This window comes from Epinephelus lanceolatus, chromosome 19 (assembly GCF_041903045.1).
Source record: "Epinephelus lanceolatus isolate andai-2023 chromosome 19, ASM4190304v1, whole genome shotgun sequence".
NCBI classification, from domain to species: domain Eukaryota; kingdom Metazoa; phylum Chordata; class Actinopteri; order Perciformes; family Serranidae; genus Epinephelus; species Epinephelus lanceolatus.
In genome coordinates this window covers 30,783,039-30,799,909 of record NC_135752.1, presented here as the reverse complement: position 1 = coordinate 30,799,909, position 16,871 = coordinate 30,783,039, and the positions used below count along the sequence as shown (strand labels likewise).

Sequence of the window (16,871 nt, the reverse complement as noted above, 5' to 3'; positions counted from 1 at the left end):
AACACAGCATAGTACTGCTGAGATCTCATCAACAATCACGCAATCACAAGGGTGCAAAAAGTAGTTCCTTTATTATCTTCACCGTCATAGATTAAAATTGTAGTTATACATTACTAGAGGCATCAATATAGTCTGAGCTGTCCATTTTTTAAATACGTGTGGAGACATCAACTGCTGCAAATCCTTTGTGCAGCTTATGGTACCATCACATACAGTAGCAGTAATAATGTCCGCAGTAGTTTAAACAAACACTTTTAAGTGACTTAATGCCTCAAATAATGTTTTTCTTTTTAAACTTACAACACATCCAAGTACTTCAGTTGGTGCAGTAAGAGTCCAGTGTCAAATCAAACAAACAAAAAGAAAAGGTTTTCCCTGTTGTGAAGTACTGCTTCAGAGCTGTGGTACACCCCATGGGAAGACAATACTTGGAGAAAAGATGTGTGAGGTCCAGCTTTGTTTCACAAAATTGGACGGAACAAATCTGGTGATACTTTTTTTTGTTTTTTTTAAATATAAATATGACAATCATAATAATTATCTTTGAATAGGCTATCTCTTATACCTGACTATTGTTGAACACAAACAAAAGGAGGAAGAGGAACCGATAACGTGATGATGTCAAGACACAGAGCCAATCCAAAAGAAAATCGTTGCAGGAGTTTGGGCCTATTTGACCACCCAGAGCCTGAGGCACAGCAACAGTGAGCAGGACAACTCCTCTGTCAATCTGAGAAAACACACTGTACTTCTCAGACTACTGTTGCTGTCTGGTACAAGCAGCAGGTTTGTGAAGAAAACCGTGAGCATACATTTGTGACTGTTGGGTATGTTTGGTTTAATGAACGAGGGGAGACGTGAAGAGAATCAAAGAATACTATGACAGTATAACGGATGAATTAATAAAAGGTGTATACACACAGGCACACACAACAAAAAAAAGACTGGCAATTTTTTTCTTAGAAAAATAAACACTACCATGGCACAGAACAATAAGGGGAGATACTAAATAAGTGTTTTTCGTTTTCTACCACAGAGCCATTTGGGGAAAGTTATAAAAATAAGTGTGTCTGTATTCAGAATTTTAAGGAAATTAAACTCGTTTACCCATGATACCCCGGGGGAAGAAAAGGGCAGGTGGGCTGGCAAAAAAAAAAAAAAAAAGCCATACGAAAGGGAGGGAAAAAAAAAAAAAAAAATTGGCACAACATCACTTAAACAACAAGGCAGATGTTACTCCGCCACAGACAGGCTGATGATGGGCAAGAGCGAGGCATCCTCTGTCCACATCTAGAACAAAGTGGCAAAGTCTGGTCACCCAGTAGCGACGGACAGGGATGCTGGTTGTCGGCGTTACCGCAGATCACCCTGGATGAGGCGGTGGGTGGTGCACGTGGCGTCACCCGCGCCAGATCAAGTAAGCTCACCCCGCTGTTAGTTTACTTTATCCTGGAATATGTAGAGGTTGTTGGTCGTCGCCACTGCGATGATGTTGTCCTGGGGGTGCCAGGCAGTGTGAAGGATCTTCTTGTTGAAGTCCAAACTGTCCACGCTGATTTCGTCCTTCTTGCGTTTGCCGCCCGCGCACACTTTGCGAGGCTTTAGGACCTGCATGGGTTTGCTGTTTTCTCGGGAGGCCTCCAGGGTTACGTCCCGCCTTTGACCACGGTCGAACATCCGAAAGAAGTTGTTGTATGAGCCAGTCATCACCACACTGATGGGGGAGGTTGAGAAAAATATGAGCGTTTAACACAAGTCAATCCTGGAATAATGTCCATTAGTAAAAGATTGAAATGAAACTCAGAGTACTAGGTTTAACGGTACACTCACCACTGGCATGCAGCTGATATTAAAATGAATTTAAAGTAATTTAAAGGTGCTCTCCTCACCTGTCATTGCCATTCCAGCAGCATTCAAACTTGTCAAAGATGCAGTCGTTCTCATACAGCGAGCACAGCTTGCTCCTCAGGTACTCATGAACCTGTAACGATGAGACACAGATGTGAGGGGGTGACTTCAAGGATCACACACCCAGTGTAAGCGTCATACATGTCAGCCATCTCTGTGCTTCATACTGTGTGGAAGCTTGTCACAGTGGAGCAAATGCCAGTGCACAGCAAAATCATGCATTTATGGTGCCCTCATGTGGCCACTATTTGGAACTGCAAGACAGACTGAAAAAAGGTGTGGCCATTGTTCAGAGATTTGGTTCTTTAACTAGCAGCATATCTACAGTACAGTGTCACCATTAAGAATAAATGCATGTTGGCCACTGAATTAAATTTGAAATGAGAAGAAAATTATATTTAATGTTCTATTAAAGGCAAGGTATGGGCACTCGTGATTTGTTCCCAACTTGAGTTTAACAGTCGATCAAACAGGCCATCAAATAAAAACATTGCTTCAAAGGCCACTATCGGTGCTCTGTAGGATAGCAGTAGCATCCTGTGCTCCTATCATGCCAGTCTGCACTGAACAAGTGCAGCAATGTCAACGCTGGACATAAGGTAAATTTCGTGTGTCATATGCCATCAAAGTGGGGGAATGAGACATGGAAATTCATCAAAATGCAGGACTGTTGCGCACAAATCAGCAATAACAATGTAATGTTAGCATAAGTCACTGAAACAACGTTAAACTAAGATAACACGGTGATTATCGTAATATCGAAAATCCATTTGTGGGTTTCTTTTGCAGCTTGCACAGCCATCTTGCCAACAATTTCTCACAACACTCTGTTTAGAGCTTGCCTCTGGAAAAACCTCTATTTGAAGGGTCATGTAGCCCTGACACTTCACCCTGCACCTCTATCCTAACAAGAATCAGGACACCCTGCCCTTAGTTGTGAATGCCCAAAACAGAGGGGTATGGCCAAGTGGTAGGGGCAAGGTGTGTGTTGGGATGGAGCCTTAGAGACAAGTGATCAAATGTTGTTTAGTTTCAATAAGGTGGTGTGATATATGAGGCTGGCTTCAAAGTCACATTTTTGCAGCACTAAAAATAAATGACCAGTCTAATGCTGATATTACAACATCATTAACAAGAGACTCTTGACACGCAGACTAAGTTAAAACAGGGACTGCTGCTCTACACTCCAGAGCAACAGGCCCTCCAAACGGTGTCAGTGATAATGAAAAGTCACTCATAACCAGTTTACACTTCAATAACAAGCCTGACACTTTGTAACTGTGCATGTGTTTGTGGGTCTTACCTGATAAGTCTCCACTGGCCTGTTCTCCATGTTCAGATCCCAAATCTTAACAGACAAGTAGTCTCTAGTCATCATGTAGCGGCCATTGTGGCTGAACTTAACATCTGAGATTGAAGATATGATCTCCGAGAAGAAGGAGCGATTACTGGGGTCTTCTGGCTCCTCAAACACTGGACAAGAGAGAGGAAGATGAAATATTGACCAACTACAACATAGCCAAGTTTCTGAGTGCATGAGGGGGGTGAAAACAAACCAGAGTGATTGAGAGCATATGAGAAAAATGAAAATTTTCACAGAAGATGTTTAAGTGTTGCTACTGTTTTAAATGTGGTGAAAGGTTATTTATAAACAGACAACAGCCTAAATGAGGAATCGGTAAATCTTTTTGCACCTTGGCCACTTTGAGAACGCCTGGTCTTGGTTAATGTTATCACTGCTACTTAGGGCTGCCACCTAACAGTAATCAAACATTAGTCGACCAGAAAGGTCATTAGTCGGCAAGATTTCCTTGGTTGCTTAGATGCAGAATAAAAAAAATTAGAAACTCTGTTAGGAGCTGCAAATTGTCAAAATAAATCAAAACCTATATGACTGGACCATGTGGGAATTTAATTTGAAAGGACAGACACAGGAAGAGGCCACGCTCAGCAGTCAGACAGGAGTCAGGTTACAAACCAATCACAGCCGACATATCTTTCACTTCTTCTGTAAATATTCAGTCTGATAAATACGGAAAAGTTGATCATGTTAGTGCAGGGCTACCCAGGGCTACTAAAGACGCGTCACAACCACCAAGTGACACTTCGGAGGAAGGCAGAAGTTTCCGCTGAAACATGTCAAGGTATGTAAAGTATCGTAACATGTCTGAGATAAAAGAACAACTAAAGTCATTATCATTCATTCATCATAGTGTCATTAACAGGCGGCTCGCTCAGTGTGTGATGTGCACTTGTAGATAAAATATAGGCCTATATTAATGAAGGTTCATTAGTATGGTTTTGTATTTCTCTGTAATGTAGCACAGTGTTAACAATGTTACTGATTCTTTCTCAGACCTTCAACTCAAACCATTGTGTTGCCCCGCCCAAGATATATAACTTAATATTTAAATTAATATCGTTAGCATGCGGGCGACTAGCAGACCAATGGCCTTAAATGACGACTATTGGTCGAAAGGAAAATTCTTAGTCAGGGGCAGCCCTAGATAAAGAGTAGTTCACTGACAAACAGGACGCTAAGCTAAATGACGCCAGTCCTTAAACCACCTGTCAAAGAATGGTGATTAAAAATGATCAAAGCAGGTACTCACATTTGGAGTGCTTGTCACACAGCGCTGAAGCCCTCATGTCACACAGACGGATGGTTCCTTTGCTGCTGCTGTAGACGAAGGTGTTACACTGATGAGGATGGAACTCTGCTGCTGTGATCACCTCCGTTAGCTCCTCCATGTTGGCCGGTTTGATGTCAACAATATCTGAAGAGCACGGGGTTAAGGAATAAAGCTTCCAGCTCACATTAAAGTATCTCCACAATCACGCTCTGAAAAATCGTCGCAACTTTCTTTGGCAAGTGTCAAACTGGGTGACAGCGTCTGCTGAATAGAGCATTCACACAGGGGACAAAAAAACTAAACAAAAGCATCATTAGACTGATAATGGAACAGTGTGTGGAGACAAAATAAACATCAGGGATGGCATTCATTAGCAGGACATGAAAGACACAGCTTTGTCTCCTGTGACAGCCTTATTCTGACCCCACTGTTAATTCCTCTAAAATATTTTCCTTGTTTCTTCTCCCTATCAAATGTTTAGAGCATCAAATGTTATTTTAGGTGGATGGAAAAATATCAGGCTATTTACAAAAATACAGCTGATCCCGTTGTTAAACAATCTCATATTCAAATCAGAGTTTCATGGATTTGGCAGGTGAACAGGCAAATTTAAGGATACTGAAGCTGCGGTCGGTGATCTCTAGGTGCCAGAGGTTGATGCGGAGGTCATCTGCGGACAGGTAAGTCTCATTGTCACTGTTGACGGAGATAGAGTTGATATGGTAGGTGTGAGCGTTCGCAAACACCCTCCGTGGACTGGCCTCCACCATGAGGTCCATGGGTATTAAAACTGGTACCTGCGATTAAAACACACAGGATATGATATTTAAACTTAACATTACACAGGGATGAATTTTGACGCTCTTAAGTTTTAAGTTAAGTTTTAAGTTTATTTACTTTATTAATCCCCCTGAGGAGAAATTCAGTGTTTTCACTCTTGCTTGTCAATTACACACAGGTCCGAAAGACACACATGCACAAACAGGACCTATACATGCACAAAGTGGAGAGAGATGTCAGAGTGAGGGGGCTGCCCTTGGTGAGGCGCCCCGAGCGGTTGGGGGGTTCGGTGCCTTGCTCAAGGGCACCTCGGCAGTGCCCAGGAGGTGAACTGGCCCCTCTCCAGCCACCAGTCCACGCTCCATATTTTGGTCCGGACGGGGACTCAAGCAGGCGACCCTCCAGTTCCCAACCCAAGTCCCTATGGACTGAGCTACTGCTGCCCCAAAGTTCCTTGTGGCACATTTCTAGTCCGTCACAAAGCTCTTCATGGACTTTTATGACCAGAGCATCTAGCCAGTGACGAAATAAAAGCACTGGCACTGTCTCTGTACAGGAAGAATTCCAGCCACTTTTTTTAGGCATCAATCTAATGTAAGTCTAACAAACAGATTTGCTTCTTTTTAAATCAATACAGCAGTCTACACAGGCTGTAAGATCCTTTTTAAAATGCACTCATTAAAACCTGAATTGCCTTTCTTTAACTTTTAAGCAATCACAGCAGTGTGAAACACGAGCTTTTTGGCTGAGTGACTTGCCAACTATACACCCAGAATGTGCATGAGTCCAAACATTAGCTTGAAGAGCAACTGAAGCAGCACAGATTGCGAGCTGCCGTTATCTTTGCCATTAGCGACATAAAAGGAAGCCAAACCGGTAGCCACTCCCGACCTGTCACACACCCATGTTTAGTTCTTTTGCATCCAAGTTTGTCAGACCGGAATTTCAAACTATTAGCCTCTCTTTGAATTTAGAGGTACAACTATGACAGGTAAACAGTGCCCGCAGTTAAAGCCACCACACATAATGTTACACCCACAGAAGTGTTTTCAGTTATTCTGGTTGTTCAGACATCTCCTGTCTGTGTTAGCTTAGTCAGTGCTTGACGACATTTCACTTGTCCTGTTAGATGACTCAGTTCTGTTACACCTGTTCCTGTTTGGGAAGGATAACCTGCTCCTATATGATTCTATTAAATATATAATTTGGTGATCTCAGCAAACTCCCAGCATAGTGTCACCCAAATCCTTGACAGCTGTGGCCACATAACCTGTGTGGATTTTCAGGGCAACTCGAACATTTGAACGACCATAACAATCTGAATAACCACAGGTAATGTAAGAATGCTGGCATTACGTCAATAAACAAACCCACAAAACTCTCTTAATAAATCAAGAATAAAATACATGTGTAGAGATAACTTTCAGCTAGAGGTAGAAACTCTAGTGTGGCAGAATAATCCAACTGTTTAAAATAAAACTCAGGTTGTGTGTGATTCAAGGACTGACCCGCAGTGCCGTGATAGTGTTGGGGTTTTTGTAGCGTCCATCCTCCTCTTTCAGATTATAGCCCTCTGGTCTCTTGTCTCGTTCACTGATTTTCCACAACTTGATTGTCTTATCTTTCAAAGAGAAAAACAACAATGTCAATAACAGCAGCACCAAAGACAAATGCACATACTTAGCATACAGAGAAAGGTTCAAACTGCAGATTTTATTGAGGGTTTGATCCCCAATAAAAATGGCCTCGTACAGGATGCAGTGTTTCCCCACACTTAGACTTTTCAAAGTATATTTGCTGACCCATTTCAGCATTTTTTATTTTTGTATCAGCCCAAGAGAATGTCGCCATCTGCAATCTATTGACTAGTGGACAATCGCCTTTCATTCTATCCCTCCCGCACCTGTTCGTTCTGCTACTGTGACTGAAGCGGAGGCGCCCCGAAACGCAGGCGTTTCAAAATCTGTTCCCCCGTCGAATGAACAGCGTTTCCCTCCTGTCAGAATGACACGTCTAATGGGGACAACCTCAGTGTCTTATCAATAGGAAAGAATATATATGATCTGATGCTGATAACTGTTAAAATCTGCATCCCATGCTTGCCAGCCATTTTGATTTTCCTGCCCCACTCCCTGCATTTCACCTGGAGTTTCATTTCCTCCAATTTTACTACCAAGGAATGTGCCCTGTCATCTCACTCATGATAATACAGGTAAAATTTTTAATAACATAAAAAATTCATGGCTAAAAGCAAAATTATTACTGACTCTGTGCAGTGGTTCCTAAAAGAGGAGCAGCTTCAGTAGTGTGGAATAAACTGTGGCGCCCTGGATGCTACCGAGAGTTACCCTCACTGCAGAGGGAACTCATTGAGCGACTCCGCCGGCAGCAGCACAGCGTCTCTCCCTCTCCTCTCTCGCCATGCGCACATATGAGTTGGTATCGTCTTTGGTAATGTAAACCTACGTGACACTCGCAGCTCGACAAAAAACTCCATATATGTTGGTGCTGCAATGGCTTAGTGGATAGAGCAGGCGCCCCATGTACAAGGCTGTTGCTGCCGGTGGCCCTTTGCTGCATGTCACTTCTATTTGCTTTTTTTAAACCAATTTGTCATATCGTCAAGAATATTGTTAACGCAAAAATACCCTGTAATATCGTGATATTATTTTAGGGCCATACCGCCCACCCCTATTACTCCCCACAATGAAATTTGTGACTGTTTGTGATTGTGTTTTTTAGGGTTGGGTACCGAAACTCGGTACTTTTTGTACTTGGTACCGATTCACGTCGGTACTACCCAGTACCGATTCACTTAAAATGAAACGGTGCCAAATTTCGGTACCTGAGGTGGAGGCGGAGCGAGAGCGCGTGACTCGCACCTCAGACTCAGCAACAATGGCGACAAAAACAATGTGCAGACAAAAGTTAACGTGCAGCACTGTTCCTAAATGTTCTCAATAAAATGTTGAAACTGAGAAGTTTAGACTATGGGCCCGAACGATGCATAGTGCGTCCAAATTCACACCCGTTCTTCTCTGTGGATTTTCTCCGCGACCGTGCATCATAGCGAGAAGCCACACATATCAGCGGAAACAGCAGAACTGTAGCTTTCCGACAAGGCCAAGCACTTGTCGGTAATCCAATGTTTTCACAGTGAAAAATGACAATAAAATGATGTATAACAGAGCTTTCATACAGCTTTGCACACACATTACTCTTGGATGGATTACTCGCGAACGCAGGCTCGCACAGAAATGCCACGCATATCACATGAAAGCGCAGGACCACACACATCATTGTGCTGTCATCCCATCACGCTCTAAATGCAGATCAATTGTCTACAAAATGAAAACTTGACGAATTTCTTTACAATCCATTATACAGATCTTGTTGTCAGTCACTTCATATAGTGAGGAATATCGTATCTTACCACGTCTTAGGCTTGCGTGTGTTTCTCCCTGTCTATCCACATTTGTAGTCCAGCTTTCAAGATGCAAATATCTCCATATTGTCCAGTTGACACTCCATCAAACTTTGTATGACAAGACCAGCCACTTCACCTTTGCGCATCCAGACAACTGCAGCCTAATGCATGCTGACAGGGCCGTAGTCACCATATACATTGAGGGGGACACGTGTCCCCCCCACCAATGCCCAAAAACAAATATTATCTTGGAGGACATCATTGCACTTGGTTGACTATTTTTCTATGATCTTAGATGTAAATATTGCATGTTTCTTTCAGATAAAACACATTTTTGACTTGTGAATGAGTCAATGGAATTTCTTGCAATAATGAAAAAATACTGGCAATCATGTCCGCCTGGCACAAACCACATGTTTTGGACAACTGTGAGGTGACAGAATGTCCCAGTATCATGGTTCTTATATTGCCAGATTCCAGAGAGTCTCCCCTCTTCATATATGGTAGAATATGTCTTTTTCCAACTTGCTATGCTGAGATACATGTAAAAATGTAAGAATTTAGGCGCACAGATTTGTTTTTTGTCATTGATATAAAAATTAATATAAAATACAGGCACACAGAAGAACAGAGATAGCATGATATAGCATGTGTATGTAGCCTTTATAATGACTGTGATATGAGCTTAAAAGTAAAGGCAGTAAAAATACCCCGAACAGGCCGAGGGCCCATAGGGTTAAAAAGTACCGAAATAAGGTACTGTTTGGTACCGGTACCGAATTCCAGATACCGGTACCGGTACCGTATCGGTTCAATTATGAATGGTACCCAACCCTAGTGTTTTTTATAACACACAGCGAACTTATTCCACATATATGTCTTAACAGAGAGCGAGAGACACGCAAACCCAAACATACACACACAAGCAGACAGAGAAAGAGAAATGATAAGCATTAGCTCTGTGTGTGATTAGAAAAGAACACAATGATGTAATGTGTATGAAATTAAAAGAAATATTCAATTAAACAAAATTCTGTCACACGTGTTTGATGTTTGTCACCTGCAGTTGACCATTTGTGTATGTCATAGCTGTGGGAAACACTGCATGATATGATGTTTAAAGAAATGTGAGGAGAACCTGGATGTTCTGTTTGAGATAGAAAGCACACAACATTACTTGTAATCATATTCAAATTACCAGGAATTTTGCAGTCTTGCAGAGGAAACTGCGATTACGTTTTCATAAACTTTCATTCCAGTTCTGGCTCACATTTGATTGTGAAGTGTGAGCGGGGCTGTGTTAAGTTTCCTTGTTAAAATGGTTTAATGTCACGACAGACTGCTGTTTTTATATATATATATATATATATATATATATATATATATATATATATATATATATATACACATACATATAAATAAATAAAAGATCTGTGCTCCATAAAAATGACAAACTCACCGTTAGTAGACAACAGGAACTGAGCAGCATTCTTCTGAGGAAGCCAGCGAATCTTGTTGATCTTCTCTTCTATTTCCAAACTCTTCAAGTAGTCGAACTCGGGCTCATGGCTCTGGAAAGTGCTGTAAACATTGTATTCGCTCCGGAACTGAGGCTGATTCTTATTCTGCAGGGAGCCGGGTGAAATATCAGACAAAGATGAAAAGAGCAGATGTTAGATTTTGTAAGTTTCATTCTACAAAGACATGTTTTGAATTAGTAGTGACAGCTACTTTAGGACATAAAGCATATCACCAGCTCAAGTTTTAAACTCTTACTCGAGTTCAGAGTTGACTTTTTTTTCTGTAATGGATAATGCATGGGAATAAAACTCAACAGAAGATGAACTTGCAGCTGTACCTCTATTTCCTGCTGGAAAATAACTACGCGGCCACCCTTGTCTCCTGTGGCTAGCAGCTCCCCTGTGTGGTTAAACTCAACTGTGGATATGATGTCCGCTGCAAAAAAGACACAAACATGACAGACATTTAATGTTATTTTTAAATTAGTGAACAGACATATTGCCAAAAGACAATAAGGAAGCACTCAGTTAATCCCAGCTAACCCTTGATTAATCCGTAATGGGACCAGAGTGCACGAGAGGGACGAGCGTGGAGGCCTGAGATGCAGAAAGATGTCAGAGCATGTAGAGCAGACGGAAAATGATCAGTAACCTAGTTTTTGCCTCACTCTGACAGCAAAGCATGTTTCCCCCCAGCAGTAGTATGTTGCTTTATCAACTGAAACTCACTCAGACGCACATACACACTTATTTAACCCTTTGTTGCCCACTGGAGCAGAAAGACAATGCTGCCAAAGGTGGTAGTAGGATGTCTTTGTGTATATTGTGCTCCCTGAGGCTCAAAATAGGGGCTAATATATTTGAACTAGCAGCAAGGCTATTTGAGAAGACATACTTTAAACTGCTGTTAGTCATTATCCATCAAGTCAATGATTTAACCTATAAAATGTATAACATAAAAAAAACTCTTGGCAACAGCAAAGCAATTACCTGCATTATTTATTAATGGCTTATGGAAGTCTCTGACTATATGAGAATGTTACATAAATCAATAACAGCGAGAGTAAGACTGTGGGCGGACGATAACGTAACATCTCTATGTCACTCCACTGTTGGAATGTGTTAAAGGGCCGAAACATGCTGCAGAGCATCATCAAGTGAACATGACTGTTTTACAGTCAAGCATACTGTCATTCTTTAAATTCCATCTACACGGCCGTCCTTTGGGTGTTCGTAACAGCAGATTTGTATCGCTGACTCAATGCAACTTCCAATAAAATATAATCAAGAGAAACCATATATGATTAGATACATGCATCAGGCATGACGGAAATATGTTGCATCTCTTGGGGTGCAGTCATCAGCCACAATTTGACAGGAAGACCAACGACAGCACTGTGTTTTAGAGGCTGTAGTTTGCGGTGCTATTGATTTGTATTGTTTTATCCTGACAGGTGTTTCTATTATTTTGTCGACTCTATTTATATTAAGAAGGGCAGGCAAAAACAGAAACACCTCTCACCTCTCTTAGCTACCGATGGGGAACAAATTAACCCTTTGAAACCTGGAGCAACGTCACTTTTCTTGTGCTGCTCTTCAGACACCTTTTGCAAGTTTTTCAGTGCAAATTAGTGTAATTTCTTTCAAAAACATGGGAAAAAAGCAATGAGCAACTTGGTAAGAAATGTCCAACAAACTGCAAAAAAAAATAAATAAATAAATAAATAAAAAATAATAATAAAAAATAATAATAATAATGGATTTAGATAATTATTTAAAAAAAACATGGAAAACTATGTTTATTCTGATAATTATCTTTACATTTAAAACTTATGTTAAAACACTATTCCCAGGTCATTCTCTTGTTTGTTTTTAACTTTCTTTCTTTACTAATTTTCTTGTATTTAATTTCTCTTTTTACTAATTTCCTGCTATTTTACAAGCCATTTCTTCTTTCGTTACTCATTGCTGTCTCCCCATGTTTTTAAAAGACGTCAAACCAATTTGCTCAGGTTTCAAAGAGTTAAAGGAAAAACCTGAACAAAAAGGGTGAGGAAACACAGATGCAGATGCTACAGGGCACCAGGGCTCACTGAATGGATGGTGAGTTTGAAAATAACATGAATAAAATCTGTTTAGTGATGTCTGTGCTCATGCTATATGTCCTTTTGTTATGACAGACTGCGCAAGGAGCGGTGAAGCTGTTCTCTAAGCTCATGGTGGTCTGACTCCTACTATGATGTTCATTTTTTCCTTTAATCTGTCACCCATCTGTAGGCACACCTAATAAACTGGCCACTGAATGCAGTGCAACTTTATTGTGCAATGTGCAACACTGGCTGGTAAAATACACATGCAGAGCACATTATACCACAAAGGGTGTATAGCATAAGTGCTAATTCCTCTGTAAACCTTGCATTGAGACAGAAGTGGAAATTATTGCTACTGCGATAACTCTCCAGAAAGCCTGTCAAGTGTAGTATAAACTACTGCATAGTGTCTGATAAGCCTTCACAATCATGGATATATTATTCAGCATTTCTGAACTTCTGTCCATTATCAGCCATCTGGCCTGCTGAAGGCTCTGTTGCCATGTCCCTATAGTTGGGACACCTGCACCAGAACATGAGCAACCGAAATCAGAGTCCTCAACTTCAGTGACAAATAAGGCTGCACTTCCTGTAAATATAAGAGACTTCCTGAGGCTTGCCAGTGGAAAGCTTTAAATATGAAGCAACGAGAGGAAGAAGTGTTCGGTTTGCATTAGCGTCGCCTCACAACACAGCTCCAATATAGCCAATGATTTAGAAAACAGGCTGCTGTATGCTACAAGTAAAAGCATAATGTAGGAGTGTGGCACCACAAATTTGTTTAACATAGTGAGCCTTTCAAAAATGTCCCTTTCTCTCTAGTCATCTACACAAGGACCACACATGGTGAGCCTGTCATCTGACAGCTAGGGTTAAGTTAAGATCCATTATAGTGTATTATTGTGCAGTTCATAGTTGAAATGCGTACCATCACGGCTCATCACATCGCGGCACGGCTTAACTGTGCTATATCTAGCCGGTGGGAATGGAACAAATGAGGACAACACTGAGCTGCTATCTGCTTACTGACTGAAAGCTGTTGTATATTACTCAATACCTATTACATTTTTTCCCATATGTGTGTTACGCTCACAGATACTAGCTCTTGGCAGAGCTCATACCTTCAGCTACGTCGTCATCAATGGCTCCTTTCACCTGAGAGAAGCACCACTGCATGTCACCTCCAGGTCCTGCAGAGATAAAGCAAAATATAAACATTCATGTACAATTCTGGCAGGTTTGATACATGTATTTCAATGTCAAACTGTTTCCCAGATCTTAACTGCATTGTCCTGGCCATTGACTGTGATGTACAAGTGGCTGGGATAACCTAAGATGGCCAAGTTTCACAGTTTCGGGCAATAATGAAACAGAGTGCTTCAGCAATAATGTGCATTCTTGGGCATTTAGACTTTCCTTGCTAGTATATGCAAATAGTTGCACCTCTATAAGGAAATGTTTTGCTTCAGCACAGTCACTCTCAGGCAGCGTGGGATCACTGACATTATGTTGGAACTACTGCAGACGGATGGCTGACCTGTTGCATAAACGTGTGGTCACACATGTGCACATATCCTCCCACAACTTCTCTAAGTCTAGTCTCAAAAGACAAATGACACTGGCTCCAAATAAGACCTTTTAATCTCTCAAACATTAAACAAGAAGATATAGGCAAGATATCACTAAACTGTTCAAGGCATGATACCTGCAAAACCAGTTAGTCTATGGGCATATTAAGAAGCCACAGACAGTTTATACAGTGAAGAAATACAGGCCACTTCGACGGCAAAGATCTTTAATAGTTAATGAGTGTAACTGCATGCACCGAATCAAAAATCAGATTTGAGCCTTGGCTGGTTCAGTGGTTTTCCCACCTTGAGAAAAACCTTGACTGCAGATGGTGTTCATAAATACTTACTTAACTCCGTATTCTAGTACAGTAGGTGAATACAATCTTGAAACATATTTTATTTTAAGACTGGGCAACTGATATACCAGCAGGAGATGCTCTCACGCCCGGCTCCTACTGTATGATAAAAATACATCAACAAGAAAAAACATGCTGGCTCATTTGATAACAACCTCCATCACTAGCCTCAACAGGTTCGTCCCTCAACATAGCTCATTGCACAACATAGCTAGTAAGATTCCGCATACTTCTACATGTGATCATTTCTGTCATTACAGGATGGATATTGCTCTGATTTGTTGATAGCATGTAGTGGAACAGCTCTGCAGAATAATCAAGGACATTTATGAGTCACCCTGGCTCCATCATACACGTATTCTGCGATGAATCATGATTTAAAACAAACAGCCAGGACAGGATTGGTACTGGTCAGGACAAAATGTAGCTCTCTCACAAACTGCTTTCATTCCTTGCAGAGGAAAATGACATAGCAAGCAGGTGTTTTAATGTCCAAATCATCCCAGTCAGTGAGGTCCAACAAAAGGATGATGTGCAAAACCTCTGCCCAAAGACCTGTGTCATTTCCCCGCCCAAATGGACCAAATGCATATGACCTTTTTTTGCTTTATGAATAAACAGACACCAATCTCAATCGGATACAAGGGACTGAAGTCGCATATAATTATTAATAACTCTACATTTACTGCACAAGCATCAGCTGATGAATGAAATGCGAAATGTTACGTTAGGCTACAAAAAAACAGGACTATGTGGGTCTGATTTAAGAGAATATTTGCATTTAAACATATACATGTCCCTACTGGCTCTTTTAACTCTTCAATCCGTTTGGTCAGAAACTGCACAGAATATTTACAAGCTTGTTCAGCCTGCAGCAGGCCTGGAGTACTAGCCTGCATGTGGGCAATGTCAAAGTTTGAGCTAACGTTAGCTAGCCTGGCTTGTCAAGCCAGTCATGGCATGTTTAAGATATGTGTGCACTGGAGTGAAAACCGCCAGTTTTGCCTATAGCTATTCATTTTATGTTTCAATATCAACAGCAGATCCGATAATTGAGAGTAGCAGTGTGCAAATTCGGTGCATAAGTATGAGAAGCATCGGTTACGGCTACAAGAAGTTAGCGTTAACGTTATGGGTTAGTGTCGCGGATAGCTATGTTTGGCTAGCATGGTATGCAGCGTTAGCTTGCCAGACTGGTCCCGGGCCGGCGATAATGGTAAACAGCTATCGTTTGCTAGCAGCAGCTGGCTAGCTAACGTTAGCTTTAGTCGGCAAAGACAGGCCAGAGGGGCGATGACACTCGAGTTTGCTTGCTAGCTAACGTTAGCACTAGCTAGCTAGCAACGGTTAGCTTACACTGGGCTGGGTTAGCGAAACCCTGCAACTGTCGGGACAGAGAGCTCGTTGGTTTAGAGTCCGGGTGTAAAAACGCCGGCTTGTTCGTGTATGTGTGTAATGTTAAACTGAATTACCTGCCATGACGAGACAGACAGTGGAGCTTGCCTCAGTCAGTCACGATCCTGCTTCCCACTCCCACGCGCTGGTTCGTGGGATCTGAACTTTTTCTTCCGCTGTCTGTCCGTGTGTCTGTCTGCGCAAACCTGAATGTCAGGTGCTAAATTAACCGTAACACCGGTTGTTTTATTGCTCTCCTCCGTTTCTTTCCCGCTCCTCTCGCTGTTGTTCCACTCTGTGTGTCAGTCACTCTCCCCCTCTGTCTCTCCTGCCGCATCCCACAAGTCACTTCTTCCCCACCCCTCCACAGTCCCTTTCCGCACGTGAACCAAAGGGTTTTTATAATGCGCGCACACACTGAGTGGCAGATGCAAAGGCACGCGCGTGCACGAAGATGAAGAAACACAACTAAGGATGGAAAGAAGACTGTAGGCCTGTCCTCAAACAGGAAGTTAACAGCATAGTATTACATTTGCACAAACTTTATTTAAGTGTTAATATTTCGTGTGTTGAAAAGCACTCAAGAAAAAGTACAATGTAGTCCTGGTTCTTGTTTAACATTTGGCATCTTGAAGTATCCATTTAAATAAGGGTGTTTTCACATTTAGTCCTTTTAAAGTGAACCGAACTCAGTCCTTTTAAAGTGAACCAAAAAGTGGACCTACAGAGGAGGGACTTGGTTCTTTTTGTGTTCACATTGTCAGTTCATTTGAAAGAGGACTCGGTTCTCTTTCTGTTCACACTATATATAATATTGACATAGTTTTGGTTTTACTTTGATGTGGCACTGCAGTGTGGTTATGAAAGCCCTCACTTGCAGGTGCACTTATAATTAGAGGAAAACCTTTGTGTTTCTGTGCTGTCGACTGTTGCCGTTTGATGTATTCTACATTCCACATCTGGAGACATGCAGTATCTTCTGTGGACCAAACTACTCCTTGTCCTGTGTCCTTGTGAGCCTTACAGGCCAACGTGGTTTTGTCTGTTTTTTCAAGCGTCCCAGTGCAACAGCATGTGATCTGGAGGGCTAAAAACCATGGCAAAGAGCAAAGTGAACCTGGAGTGCTTTGAGGGTGTTTTCACACTTGGTACTTTTCAGAAACTCTAAGCAGACTCAGAGCAGTGACTCAG

The 16,871-nt window shown here is 41.7% G+C and overlaps 1 protein-coding gene across 1 annotated transcript; it reads right to left on the bottom strand.

Annotated features, from left to right (window-relative positions):
• Positions 1-52: 52 nt before the first annotated feature.
• Positions 53-16,054, bottom strand: ppp2r2ab (protein phosphatase 2, regulatory subunit B, alpha b). Its single transcript, XM_033646590.2, has 10 exons — positions 15,758-16,054; positions 13,480-13,548; positions 10,607-10,704; positions 10,208-10,373; positions 6,830-6,942; positions 5,161-5,338; positions 4,521-4,685; positions 3,212-3,381; positions 1,890-1,981; positions 53-1,714 (listed from the first exon to the last, which is right to left on the bottom strand). Exons 1-10 carry the CDS (start codon positions 15,762-15,764, stop codon positions 1,435-1,437), a joined length of 1,338 nt encoding a protein of 445 aa, XP_033502481.1. The 5' UTR covers positions 15,765-16,054; the 3' UTR covers positions 53-1,434.
• Positions 16,055-16,871: the final 817 nt, after the last annotated feature.

Excerpts from the sequence above, each read along its gene's own strand:
- ppp2r2ab (XM_033646590.2), bottom strand. Across the intron at positions 10,705-13,479 it reads TGATGACGACGTAGCTGAAG|CGGACATCATATCCACAGTT; the intron begins GTATGAGCTCTG and ends TCTTTTTTGCAG. Across the intron at positions 4,686-5,160 it reads GATCACCGACCGCAGCTTCA|ATATTGTTGACATCAAACCG; the intron begins GTATCCTTAAAT and ends CGTGCTCTTCAG.